Below are 14,845 nucleotides of genomic sequence, written 5' to 3'. Positions count from 1 at the left end.
TGGGGGGGGGGGGTGTCTGTGGGCCAGACTAGTTTCAGACAATTCCACTCCTCATCAGTGACTCTGCACACTATTACCATATGAAACTTCAGACCAAACCAAGCCTTTATAGCAGTAAGGTGGGGTATCAAAAATCGAAATGGTGAATTTGAGTGTTTTAAACTCAAAAAAGAAACCTATCATTCTATAGATATTTGAAGAACTTGCAGCATTCCGCCACAATTTAATTCAGACACACCCCCAATGAAAGAATAGACCATTCCAAGCTTTTACTTGTTGTTAAACGAATGTTTAAACAACTCTATCCTAATAGCTTACGTTTTTAAGTATCTCACTTTTAAGTATCTAATGTATTGCACTTTTTGATAATGATCTCAGTGCACAAAGTTTTAGATATTAACATTTGTGGTCATGATTTTACTATATAGTTTATACGAGTAGCATTCTCAATTTGAAAAAATCTTTAGAAATGGTAGTTAGGTTTTAAGACATACTCTCTCAAACTAAAGCAACCATTTAAGTGACGAAATACAGACAGTTGAAGTTTCATATTTTATAGTATTTCAGATAATAATGTTTAGTGTCTATATATCCCTATTCCATAAATTAACTGATAGCACATTTTAACATAAAACAGTATGTGCTGCCTTAAAGAGTCTTAACATCTGGATGTTAACAGTTATGATTTATTAAACATGTTAATAGATTTGATGAAGTGTGAGAAACTGACTGTTTTGATCTAGGAATTAGTGAATCCTAGAGAAAAAGTATAAACTTCATGAAAACTTTAATTAATATAAACGTTTTCCATTTATGACACAAAAAGTCCATAGCTGTCTGTATGCAAAGACAGAAATATAGCTTGATGTGGCACAAACACATGAACGAATAGTAGTTTGAAAATCATATAAATTATGTAGAAGAATTTATAAAGTTACAAGTTTAAGTTGCTATCAAAATAAAGATCTATTTGTGCTTATATGAAATATTCCATTTCTGATGATAGGTTTCAGCATTTACAAAGAAAAACCAATATCGAACCATTGTTAAAAATTACTACATATTTTACAGTGCGTGTTTATATTCACTAAACTTATTTACAGTTTTTCCATGGTTAGTTACCAATAATAACATATTAACAAGAATTTCTCCAAGATGCTACTATCACGTTTTTAGTCAGTTTACATTCAAATTTGAAATGTGCTATTACACACGTACGCGTAATCATCGAATACAAAAACCTAGATTAACAGTGTCCTGTGGTTATTTTTTCTAGGACTTAAAATTTTAATAAATCTCCTTATGACCAAAGCTTTTATAATCTTAGGTATTTTAAAATTATCACAGCTTTTCAAGTTGGTTCACAACTATTCTTAAATATAACTAAGCAAACCTATTAATATTCTAGCTTTATCTCTGATGAAGAAAAGTCCCACTAGTATTTCATCTTAACATGTTTTTTTTTTACTATCATGAACTCAAACATAAAAACATACTGTTAAGCACATATAATATCATTTTTCAAATAATTTAGTTAAAATTAGAAAAATAACACACTTATAATACACTTAGCAGTGTGAATTTATACCTGTTTATAAAAAACTGTGGACCCTTCATCTTTAGCAACTGCTGAAAATACTCTTGTGTATTGTGTGTTCCTTACAAGAAAAAAATACAGAATTACATTTTGTTTTTGTACATAATCAAGCCTTTTACAAATTCTCAAAATTCAAACGTGCTAAGGTCAAAATTATATATGAACACAAATGGCAGAAGGATGACAGCATACACACTTTTCCCATTTTTTGCTCTTGTTGTTGTCATAATATCTTTTTTACTGTCACACCACAGTATATCATAGAAAACAAAGGTTCTTAAATCTGACTGAATTTCAAAAAACATGAAAAATTTACTGAAAATGAAAAGAATTTATGTTTTTTTGGGATCATATCCTACTTTTTCCATATTATTATTTTTTTCTTTCTGGACTTTAGTTCTTAATATTCTTGTCTCAACAGATTTACTAGGTAGTACAAAGCTAAATTTAAAACTACATAATCGTTATACATTTAGAAACATATAAAATGGTTTAGATAAGTTTAGTTCTTTAGGGTGTGAATCTAGGAGAGTAATATTTGCTTTTTTATTAAACCAAAATCTTTTTTTTCAGATAACATACTAAGTAGCAGAAGAGAAATTTCTCCAGAAATTCAAAATCAGCCACTTGAAATAATTGGATCAGGTTAAATCAAATTAGCAAGTGTTGCTAAATGTATGTAACAGCACCCATACCAATTTGACTCTAAAAGATACCATACTTAACAAGGCTACATTCAACCATATTAATTTGATGCTAAAAGGTACCATGCTTCATAAGGCTACCATTCAACCATACCAATTTGATGCTAAAAGGTACCATGCTTCATAAGGCTACATTCAACCATACCAATTTGATGCTAAAAGGTACCATGCTTCATAAGGCTACATTCAACCATACCAATTTGATGCTGAAAGGTACCATGCTTCACAAGGCTACATTCAAGATAAGGCTACTTGTCAATACAAAGCATGATGGAAGCCTGGTATGTGCCCACTGATGTGAATGAACATTTATACTGTTTGTTTTTGTTAAACACAAAGCTACTCAATAGACTATCTGTACTGTGACCACTATAGTTATTGAAACCTGGTTTTTAGTATTACAAGCCTTCAGACTTACTGCTGAGCAACTGGGAGGTGTGAATGAGAACTAAACAGAGATGTTGATGGGCATCAAAATGAAATTATCTTTAATACTAAACTCAGAATATATGAACACATTTTTCTGTCCAATTTTTTCTTATTTCTATGCAGTATGTGAGCTTAAACACTATTTTCAACTATTAGTCAGAGAGAAAGCAACCAGTTAGCAGCACTAGCTACCCAAAGGGTTTTTTTTGCAGCTTTGAACCAAATAATGCACACATACCTAAAGTGTGGAAAGCACTTAGAGACACAGTGGCACAAGCCTCAGACTTTCCGATCTGTATATTTGTATGCTACTCACTAGACAATGTCTGGCCTGAGTAGATTTTCCTAACTCACTGTATTTAACAATGAATACACAAACCAATACTATACCAAACTATCTTACACACTGCTGTAACTTAAATCAAAATTTTATCTTAATTTATCTAAAAATGTTTAACAAACTAGCTTCCTGACCTAGAAGTTTAAAACTATTAAACTCGCACAAAATGTTTTAAATTCTTCCAACAAAACTTAAAAGCATACTTTAAACGCGGGTGATTTCATTACTCAAAAAAATTATTTTTCAGTCAGGAAATAAATTGCAATTTTATATATCACTTTACGAGAAAAGATTCAAAATTAAAAACTACATTTGTTTCACTTTTAAATGCTTCATTATTCTAATATGTTTACTAACCAGGCAGACAGGGTGCTAGTTTGAATACTAACTCCATACATTTGTGACGACATTCTGTCTGTGGCTTGCCACACTGCTGCACCAACCACAGCACAGCTGCTGACAGTGTTGTTCCGTCAAGACACCTGTAACACGCTACAAAATGTAACAACTTGTTCCAATAGGAAATATTAAACAATACACATATAATAAATATAAAAGCGGAATATTATTTTTGTGGCATGGTTTTTTTTACACACACACATCTTTACACTCTCTCATTCCAAAAGTAATTTTGAGGGTATTCAGCTCTGCAACTAAAGTTAGAACTCTTTCCTTATATCTCATTGGATAAATTTATAACATGAAAGCACATAAGTCAGATTAGTTAACAAAACCCATACCAGATGAGAAATACCATTTAAAAAAAATAAGTGCTTCTTATCTACAAATAAACAAAACATCATATAAAATATTATTTAATTAAATTCCAAAGTGTCTGTTTTACACTATTAAACAAGGGTTACACAGCTTCTTACAAGGTTCAATGTAACTAAAAACAGACTTAGGAGATCTAAAAGAAGTATTTATTGATAAGGGTGGAAAGCCAAAGCACATTAATGTAAGTGAAATAAAAAAATGTATCTAAAGATATAGATCATTTAGTTACAAATTGTCTAAAGCTCCGATCTGCACAACATACACTGAAATGAGAAAATAACAATTTTACACATTGTCAGCTCTTTTCAGCATGCTAGAAGAAAGATAGAAATCATCAATATGATATCAGGGAAATGTCAATTGATCATAAAATACATGTTGAAACATCTATAAAATGAAACATACCCATAAAAAAAGAACTATACAAGGTATATAAAGAAAATTACTTTTTATGAATCCAAAAACCACATAATTCTGCACAGTGAAATTCATGTTAAATACAAAACAAACACCTACTGTGGCTGACGACGTTGTTTGCTGGGTTTGTTCAAAAGTTCAGCCCTTACTCTCAAGATACGCTCAACATGATCGAGTGCTTGTTTACACTGTTCCTGCGTCCCTTTAAAATCATAAGATTCAGAAGATCAGACTACAAATTATACATAAAAATTGTTACACAAGTTAACTTACACACAAAGGAAATAAGTACATTGCAGAGCTTTCCCATAAAATACAGGGTGTCCCAAAAACAACAGGATTCTGTTGCGACATACATTTATTGCTTTCTTTTTCTGTGCATTGCAAGTGGCTGAGAGAATTTTAAATTTTACTTTAGAAACCTCCAATATATAATTTTTCCACACAATGGTCAATGTTTACATTTTATTCAAACAGCATTGATGACACACACAGCTATTTATCATATTCAACAACTTTTCATAACTTAAACATATAGTTCAAACATTGACTGATTCTGCCTGTATCAATCGCTTTTCTTAAGGTTATTGCCGAATACTACGAGAGGCCCTGCACTTTGTATCTTGTCAAGGGACACACTGAGGCAGGCTGATTCTGCATATATCAATTACTTCTTTTAAAGATTAACTTTGGCATCCATAAATCACAACTAAGTGTGCAATCTGCATACTTCTTGGTTGTTCAATCAAGCTCATAATATCTTCCTATACTATATACCTTACTCTTTCTCCTATAGTTTATATTCCATGTTTGAATATTGTTTTTTCTTAAGTTCTAATTTGGAATATATTAAATCCAGTTGAGGTCAAGTGTCAAGTTCAAGTGTAACTTTCTATACGTCAAGGAGGTTAGCTTCTGTTTCCTTGGACAGTTTTATTTTAAATATCGAGAAAAGGGAAGGCAGCAGTAAGCAACACCCATTATTACAAGGGTTTGTTCAACTCTCTGAACCAAATAATGGAATTGATTGACTGTTTAATGAACCAATAGCTAGAAATGTGAATAATTTTAGGGCATCACGTCTCAAACCCTGGACCCTTCTACCAATAGCTCTACATGCTAATCTCTAGGCTACACTTGGGCTATCTTTTTTAAGGCTATCATGACATTATTTACTCACCTAAAGATTTTTCATCCTTGTGGGCAATAGCCAAACTGTTAACAAAATGTACAAGTGTTTCCAAAATAAACATGTTGACTAGTGGTTCTTCTTCTCTACAAATCACAAATGAGTCCAACTTTAAACACAATCAGCAACTACTTTTACCATCACTTATAAATTAATCGTATGTTATGTTTTAAAAATATGTAATAACAGCTAAAACATATAAGTTGTGAAGAACTGGAGTTGTTTCAAGTTATTACAACCTTCAAATTAAACAGTGACATGCAAGTGTGAATTCTTAATTTTACTGATCATTTACAAATACTATGTGCTTTTTAATGTTACTGTTAGAGTTTTTAGCCAGTATCTGTTCAAAGATATAATTAGCTTTAAAAGCAAAGGGAAGTTTTATATGAGGCTAGTTATCAGATTACTTTTACTTCCAGAGCTAGCCTTAAAGCAAGGCAGTATGGGGGGGGGAGAACCTGCATAAATATTTTTATGTGATTCTTAAAGAAGAAACAAAAAACCAAAACCATACAGTGGACAAAGTACTGAATGTATCACATCATTCTGTTGTACAATTTCCCTCAGGTTTTTTTTTAATTGCCTCTTGCCTAGGGACCCACATTGGCTAAGACTGGTTCTGTCTGTAGCAATCATTTTTCTTAAGGTTAACTTTGTCATCATTGAATTACAAATGAGTAATCTACATACTTCTCAGTTGTTCAGTCAAGCCCTCTATATTTATACATTACCAGTATGGATATATTTTTTTCATTTTCCAGGAAATATTCACATAAATTAATCGAATGCTTTTGTCAAAAGTGGTTATTTTGTTATATACAGAAGATTAAAACACAACTTTAATGCCATTTGCGTAAGAAAGATTTTATACAACCTCAGGTCCACAGAAAATGTTGCAGCATTTGAGCTTATTCTATGGTGTATTAAATAAAACTCTTTGCTCATGATGTGTCACCAATGTGTCACAGAACAAGCAACTGAAATCCTCAGAACCTTAACATTGGTAACTATTAATTACTTAGAACTTTTAGAAGCAAATATTGCAATTTCATTATATTATTTGTATATAGTTATAAGTGTGTGTGTTAAACGACTGAAATCACAGCAACCTGAGCTGTGGCATATCATATAACACTTTTTTGAAGCATTGATCAGCTAAAAATTCCTTGATGTACATGTACATGGTCTTTTTGAGCAGAGGTGGAAAAAATATACACAACCATTAGTGTGTAACAAAGGATTTAGTACCTGTATGACACAAAGTTGCAATAACAGTCCTGTTTACAATACATTCCTCTTTCAACTAACACTTAACCATTATAGAACAAATTTAAATATTATGGTTGATTTTTTATTAATCTGCAGAGAAGTGGGGTGAGGAAAATTATTAATAAGAACTTCCAAGTGAAACAATTTATAGATTTTAACAGAAGCCACGCTGCATTGTAAATGTACTGGTAAAACGTAAGTATACAGATCAAATACAAAAGTAACCCAACATGCATTTGTGTTGCACGAGAGCTAAGCACTAAACATCACATTCATCAGCAATAAAAATGTGCATTGAATGTGTTTTCTAGTTGGTTCATACTTTTTAGAAGGAGTGATAAAAGATGCAAATATTTTAAAACTGCCCAATTAAACATCTAGTTGATAAAAATAGTGTCTTCTTTGATAGTTCAATGTTGCTGAAAATGTTTTATTAGAACTGCTGAAATCACAGCTTCTACGAAGTACACATTAAGGAAAGAAATTACATATTAACCAGAAAACATGTTAGCACTACCTTTCATGATAAGTGCTCTATAAAATTATACCTAAGCAACAATCATTTCCACATGAAAAACCTTTTTTTTTTACTTCTAAGACAGATGAACATATATGATATAGTAGTTTTGAGAAACAAAAAAAATAATGAATTAAAGGCATCAAATATCATAAACATTTAGCAGAAATTCAGTTAATAAAATAATATCTTACATTAACAAGTCATCAGTAAATAAAATGAAATCTCAAATTTACCAGTCATTCAGCAGGTAAAATGAAATCACACATCAATCAAGAGAGGTGTACCTAACTAGTTACTCAAGGTAAGCCAGAAGTAGGTCAACGTGAATGGCACAACTATCATCAAATGGCTTATTCAAGAACGAGCAGAGATGAGACTAGAAATACCCAGATGCTTCGTGATACAACAGATTGTATTAAATGCAAAGAAAGCAATAATTCAATATTAATACAAGAAAAACCAAAGCAGATAAAGACTACACCATATATGAACAATTTTGGTGACAACTTTTCTATGAATTTATTGAGAAGATATTAAAATGTTCTGGAACTTTTATCAAATATTAAAAAAAACGTTTGCATGATGTTTTTATCATTAATATAGAACTATAACATACAGCCTGCAATTGAACAGACTTACCTCAATATTGCATATATATGGTTGAATGCCAGTGCTGCTCCGAGTCGCTTGAATGAATTTGGGTGAAGGCAGTAGCTGTAAAGACGTTTCATCAATGCCTTAATGTTTACTGGACTTTTTTCTTGTTCCTATTTTAAATAACACAAAAGTATTATATGTAAAATAAAGAAACTTTAGCATTTTAATTATGTGGACTGTGTTTTTCTTTTGTTGTAACCAAGAGATCGTACCAAACAACTTTATTACTGCCTTAATTTTGACTGGAATTTTCTTATATTTTAAAACAAGACAACACATTAAACACACTTATAAGTATTTGACTCTTGCTTAGGCCTCTGTTTATTGTTGTGAACAGGAATACACTCTCAATATACTTTATTACTGTCACATTCTTTGCTACACTTTTGTTTATTGTTGTGAAAAAACACTTTAAAATGTTTTATGACTGCATTACTGTTGAGAGGACTTTTGTTGTTTCTTGTTCAGAATAAAATCAAACACTAAGTGTATACTTTACCGTTAAGAGTTTTTATCAAAAGTTAATTTTACATATCTGAACGAAAACAATTCAGAGTCATTACAAATCAATAAAGAAAACCCTGTACAACAAACTGACTAGAAATATTAAATGATACGCATTTAATACACAAGAAAACTAAAACCTATGATGATTAGAATGCAGTGAATAATCAGTCAGGTCCTTTCACTGTTAATAAAGAGGTTAACTAAAATTCTAATACTATTTCACAAATTTGGCCAGCTTTGTACCCAAAAATAAAGAAGGATACCAGCCCCTGGTGTCTGTGACACATTTGGTCTTCTTAGACCTCATCATGTCTGGGTAATCTTCCTAGCACACTTTAGCTCCCTTGATACATCTTTTGTTTGGAGTCTATGCTATATAGGTGTTTTGTGAGTAAATGACATGTTCCTTTTTTTGTGTATTCTTTAAAACATGTCTTCAACATTTATTTCAAGTATTATTATGGGTATGAAGATTTTTTTGTAATGTCAGCTTTAATAATATATAGATTTGGGACTCACCTAAATCTATTGACTACCCTTAGAGTAACTACAGAAGTAGCTGGGGATATGGAGGAGCCTGGTCAGTACACTGGGGGGCCTTTGTGAATAATGAAGATGCCTTTGAATCCTGTATTAGAGTGGTATTTTATGCTAGTTGCCTCAATTTCTGGTTTTTTGGTAAATAAGACAAAATTATCATGTGACTTACTTTTTGATTCGATTATATTAAAAAGTGAATTCACTATATCAAAACCAATTTACAACTCCAAAAGAAAATATGCCTTACCTTCGGAGCTGTTTGCTTTATTGACCACAAAACAAATTCTTTGAGGCAGTTTCCACTGAAGTCTCTTACCCAAGTATCTTCTCGCTCAGTGATAGCATCCTAAAAGTAATATGTAATATAGTTTAGGTTATTATGACATAAATTATATATATATATGAGAAAATAACTTGTACAGAGAGTTGCTTTTATTACATTAAAATAATTCTGAAGCCTCATCATGTTGTTACATTCCCTGTTGAAATATTCGATAATGCTTATCTCATGACTGTGCATCTTTACAATGGTCCTGCAAAATATCTTCCATTGCAGAAGGCTCTGTTATATTTATTATAAAAGCTGTAATGTCCAAAGCATATCACTCTTTCCTGCAGAATTTTCATAGTTCATCTAGTGTATAAGAATGACAGTTAAACAGTTTGACTTCAAACTAATCCATAGGCAGTATGTCTTCTTATGGAATACCATAAATTCCTATTTGATTCTCCAGCTGCTTAAGGTACGCGATAGTTGAATGTCAGGTATGACTGGAAGCCTTATCTTGGTGAAATCATATTCTACAGACCTTACTTCTAGTCAGAGATCCTTCTTGATTATGTTGTGTACCGTTGCCTGGAGGAAAAATACAGCTTTGGTCATTGTCCTTTACATTCATGGATTTACACCTATTACAAGATGTTGCCCTATGCTTACCACTGCTGAAGTACTATTGATGCAGGTCTTTTTCTAGATGGTCCTGGTGTCTCAAATTGATCCACATTCCATTATTTTCTAATGTCATTGAGTAAAAGGGATATTAAAGTATTAGAGATTCTAAATCCCCAACCTGAATACATCTTTATGATTTGCATATATGAATATTTTGAACTGGAAACGGCTGTTAAATATCCTTCTCGAAAGCAATCCATTTTTAGATGGCATCACGCTTTTTATAAAATATCATTAAATTTTAGATCTGATACCTGCTATGATTTAGCTGTTCAAATAATCTCCTTTATTCTATGCAACCATTCCCAATATTTTACTACCACAAGCCATGAAGAGTCTCAATTCCAATAAGAAGTAGCTGTCGTAAGTTTTTAAGTTTTCTATTTTTACACTTAAATTTTTCTTATTTGTTGAAATACTTAGCTAACTGAAAAGGTTATAAAGAATATAATTGGATGAGAACAAGTGAAACTTTTGGCTGGTCCCGAGTCTCAGCAAATAAAGATTATGCAACTCCTAGAAGCTTTTATAGCAAATTCTAAGGCATTTTGAGGCATTAGTTATTAACATTATTTACTGCTAGGCTAAACTCTAAACACTGGAGTTTTGCCACATTAGATAATGTTCCAATGAACAAAATTACAAATTCATCATTTCATGAAATATTGAGAAAATACTTGTACAAATCAGTTTCCACTAAAGTACTTTAAGTTGCTGACCAATAATTTACAAACTGAGTATTTTAAAAGGCAGATATGGAATATTATGTATGTTTGGACACGAACCACTGTCTTAAAAATGTATTGATGCATGCTGGAATTTGTTTGCATAGTGACAGCCCATTTTTTCAGTACATTTTGGTTAATAAAAGGACATGATAATGTAATGACAGGAAATGCATTAGATCAGTTAGACACAAAAGTTAGTTGTAATGTTCTTCTATTATTTTATGATACCTTCGTCATCAAGAGACATTTTGTAATTGATCAGCTGTTCATCAACCAGCCAGTTAAAGGAGCTTTACATACCATTTTCAGTGGAGCATAAACATCAAAACAGACAAGGCAATCTTGGATTAAGCCTACTAGTACTGGCATTTTGTTTCCAGCTACAGCACTCATACACCAAACATTTTTCTCATTAGTTAATGAGATAAAAACAGAACTTAATTTGCTTACGAAAAAAAAAATTGCCAAGAATAAAAACTAACACAAGATTCAAACCCTCTGAATGTGAAGAAAGGATAACAACAACACTGAAGTCATGAAAACATGATCTGGTATAATTCCTAGAGAAGGGTTTGAAGTGATGTAATACTCAGTCCAACATGCAGCATTATTAGTAGGAAGTAGGAGAACTTGTAATCACTGAAGAGCAGTTTGTGAATTCCATATGTTGTTGACTATGATGTTTCAGTAACTTGTTTTGACTGTCTTATAAAGTTCTTTACTCCATTAAGTTTTCATGAAATATAATTGCTGTTCTTGTGCAACATTCGATACGTAATACTACGGTTAAAACGTATATGTTAAATATAATCACTTGCAAAAAGAAATATTTGAGAAGATTATGGATAAAAATATAATAAGTTAAAACATTTCTTACCCACAAAGCCTGAAGAAGTGTCATGGTTTCTTCACTCATTAAACCTCTGTTATTTGTAAACCAATGAATTATTTGGTAACACAGAGGTTCAAAAAGTTGTCTAGCCACCTATAATATAGAACATTAGAATATTTGTATAATTGCTAAGGGAAAAAAAAAGTGAACAATATTTACAAAAAAAAAGGGTAAAAAAGAAGCAAAAATGGAAATTCCTGTAGAAAAATAATGATCTTACTAAAATTACAAAATAAACATATACCTTCATAATACCAGAAAATCAAAGTTATAAACATATGTTTAAAATGTAAAGAGATTTGTTTTGGTTTCGATATTCACAAAAAAAGCTAGACAAGTGCTATCTGTGCTAGTCATCTCTAATTTTGAGCTGACTAACTAGAGAGAAGGCAGCTATTCAACAGTATCTAATTTGTGGGTTACTCTTCGAGGATCATTCCTTATAATGCACTCCAGCACCAGTTATTATTTTTTTGTGACAATGAGATGCAAATAATGAACCTTTGGGTAGACAATCCAGCATGATAACTAGTAAGCCATGCCTAGTCCTAAAATATTAAAAGATGCATTTATATCATTTTTGTTCTTGGTAAATTTTCTGTCATGAAGAACAAGACTAGTATGAAAAAGATTATGCTTACTCAACCAAAACTCAGTATTACATGAAAAAAAAAGTTTTTATAAATTTCGTAAAGCTGACAACTCATATCTACATTTTTAAGTTAGCACATTATTTAAATAAGTTAGATATTATTTTGTTCTTTAGATATAAGGTATGGGCATAAACAGTGATTAAAATAAACATCATATAAAGATCCAAATTTCTTAATGGCTAAAGTTTGTATCATCACTTAGTTTACTATATAATTTTTAAACTTTGATAAAATGGTAACACAATACCTGCTCCACATCACACGCTAACTTCAGCAATGCTGGAAATACCCGCTGATACAGCTTAGTCATAGGATACTGTAGGACAAAAAAAAAGTATTTCAAAAAAATAAAAGTATTTCAAAAATATCTCATAATCAAAGAATTATTTTCAATATTTTATAACAAATTTCAAAACTAAAAACATTTCAAAAGTAGTTTTACTCTTATACACAAAATAGTACAGTTTGTTATAAACCAATAATATCCGAAATATTGCTTTACAGATGAAGATTTGTTATAAAATCATGAAATTATCAGACTTCTTGGATCTTATGTGATAAATTTATTTTGAAATATAAAACTCAATGAAAATTCTCTACTTATTAAACCTCTTAATTCTTGTTCACCTCTCAAGAAATGTTTTGTAAAAAAATACATAATATAAAGTTAAGGATACTTTTTGTTTTAGAGATAAAGATTTGACTATATTTCAGGATTCGTATATTCATGTACTTAAACTGTCTTCATATATAAATTCAAATTGTATGTAAATCTATATTTATTTGTTGTACAGCTCTGAAATAACCTTTATACAAAGTGTTCTTTAGTTTTAGCAGTAATGTATATACCTTTTTCTGCCACTCCTTTGGTTGTTGGACACTAATTCCTATCATGTAAATAACCAGAGCATGGAAAAGTTCACACGCAGCAACTTTAGTCTGACGATCACTAGCATTGCATGCCAAATGAACCACTTGTGGAAGAAAATTATCTGCAAATAAAACACAAGTTTTTAACAACTTTTAGAGAAATCAAATAAGTAAAACTGTTAGTATTTTCATAATGTGCTTGAATCAAAACTAGTCAAGAGAAACAAAAAAAAAACTGAGAACAATGCATACTTAATAATATCTTAACGTCAAATACATTTATTTAATTTTCACTCTTTAAAGTACTGCACTTAAGCTAAAGTTTCTTAATATTTTATACCTAACTGTAATAGCACAAACAATAATCACTTTAAGTGTATTTTCATACTGTTATTTTTAATTTCTCATATCAATCGTCCTATATCACTTTCTTCTAAACCTATTTAGAAGCAAGTGAATCTGATAGAAATGTAGTGAGTTAACAAATGTCTGGATAATTTGAATCTAAAGTATGCAAGTTATTATTGAAAATCTGAAAGATAAGTTTGTTTTTTCAACAGCTTGAGGTGTCTTGTAATCTTAAATTTTGATATAAAGCAAGAGTAACATTTACACATTCTAACTATAAACATTTCGAGCTAACTATACGTACTTATTAGATGACGAGAAACCCACTTTGAGACTAATAATGGTTGGAGAAGGCTTGAATGGGTAATGAAGAAAAACTTTAATACAAGTTTAAAATACCAGCAAATGTACAACGTTTCGACAAGGTTTTGTCATCATCAGGTACAATTAACTCATTTTTTGTGTAGCCTTTTGTTTAAGAATCAAAATCACAATTTATCATGGAATTCATAAAAACCACAACTATAATAATTGACATACTTTTTGTTAAACTTAAAAACACCAATACCAGGTGGGTCACACAAAGACTACATTTCTGACCTGACTGAGCTGAATAATAGATTATGGGATGCAATGAAACCAATGTAAAAACAAAAATAATATTTATTAGACAACATCAGGTCAAAAATGTTATGTACACAAAATCTTACACACTGCTTCCTTAGATGGCAGAAACAGATCTGTGAATTATCAATTTATTATGAGAAAATTCTGCCTCTAGACTGAGATAATTAACCACTGTATACTTGAAAAAACAGGGTCAGATCTCTTAAGAGTAACCTACATCAATGGATTGTCTCACTGGTAAAAATAAGAAGGACCTCTATGTGTGATCTTAGCCGAAAACACACAGTACGGGATCCAAATAACTCACTTTGCAAATATATGAACATTAGGGAACCTATCAATTGGAGAAGCCTAGTAATGTGTGTAACTAACAAACCCAACAGGGATGATATTTCTCAAAACTGACTTTTCTATACACAGGACTCTACACACACCACAAATTTATTTATATCTGAAAGATTTTGAGAATTTTGGTAAACTAATGTTTAAAGTTAAAAGAGTAAGGAAACATGGGTATCTCTTCAAATATCATATAATTACAACAAACAATTTCAATGTAAATTAAATAATATCATTAAATCTGTGTCCTCAGCATCAGAAAAAAAAATCGTTTCATTGCTTTTTTAACAAAATCAAATAAGTGATATGGTTAATATTTAATTCTCACGAAACTATACAAGGCACTTAAAAAAAAAATCATTCATCTGCAAATGCCAAGTCCAAATAAATTAACTGAGCTTTAAACATATTCTATCATGAGAAATAAATACAAAAGCATTATCAAAGAAAAACAAATATACAAAGACAGTGCACTTGTATACTTTGT

General features: G+C 30.9%; 1 protein-coding gene across 1 annotated transcript in view; it reads right to left on the bottom strand.

The window, feature by feature from the left end:
- LOC106463453 (DNA-dependent protein kinase catalytic subunit-like) overlaps positions 1-14,845 on the bottom strand; it is a 169,878-nt gene that overhangs the window by 109,091 nt on the left and 45,942 nt on the right. The window contains exons 24-32 of the mRNA XM_022390945.1: positions 13,024-13,166; positions 12,422-12,490; positions 11,507-11,614; positions 9,197-9,295; positions 7,885-8,012; positions 5,445-5,539; positions 4,364-4,466; positions 3,428-3,552; positions 1,567-1,658 (exon numbers count right to left, since the gene is read on the bottom strand). Coding sequence (XP_022246653.1) covers positions 1,567-1,658; positions 3,428-3,552; positions 4,364-4,466; positions 5,445-5,539; positions 7,885-8,012; positions 9,197-9,295; positions 11,507-11,614; positions 12,422-12,490; positions 13,024-13,166 — 962 coding nt within the window. The remainder of the gene's footprint in view (positions 1-1,566; positions 1,659-3,427; positions 3,553-4,363; positions 4,467-5,444; positions 5,540-7,884; positions 8,013-9,196; positions 9,296-11,506; positions 11,615-12,421; positions 12,491-13,023; positions 13,167-14,845) is intronic.

The sequence above is a fragment of the Limulus polyphemus genome, unplaced genomic scaffold (genome assembly GCF_000517525.1).
Source record: "Limulus polyphemus unplaced genomic scaffold, Limulus_polyphemus-2.1.2 Scaffold1412, whole genome shotgun sequence".
NCBI classification, from domain to species: Eukaryota; Metazoa; Arthropoda; class Merostomata; order Xiphosura; family Limulidae; genus Limulus; species Limulus polyphemus.
This window is presented reverse-complemented; position numbering and strand designations above follow the sequence as displayed.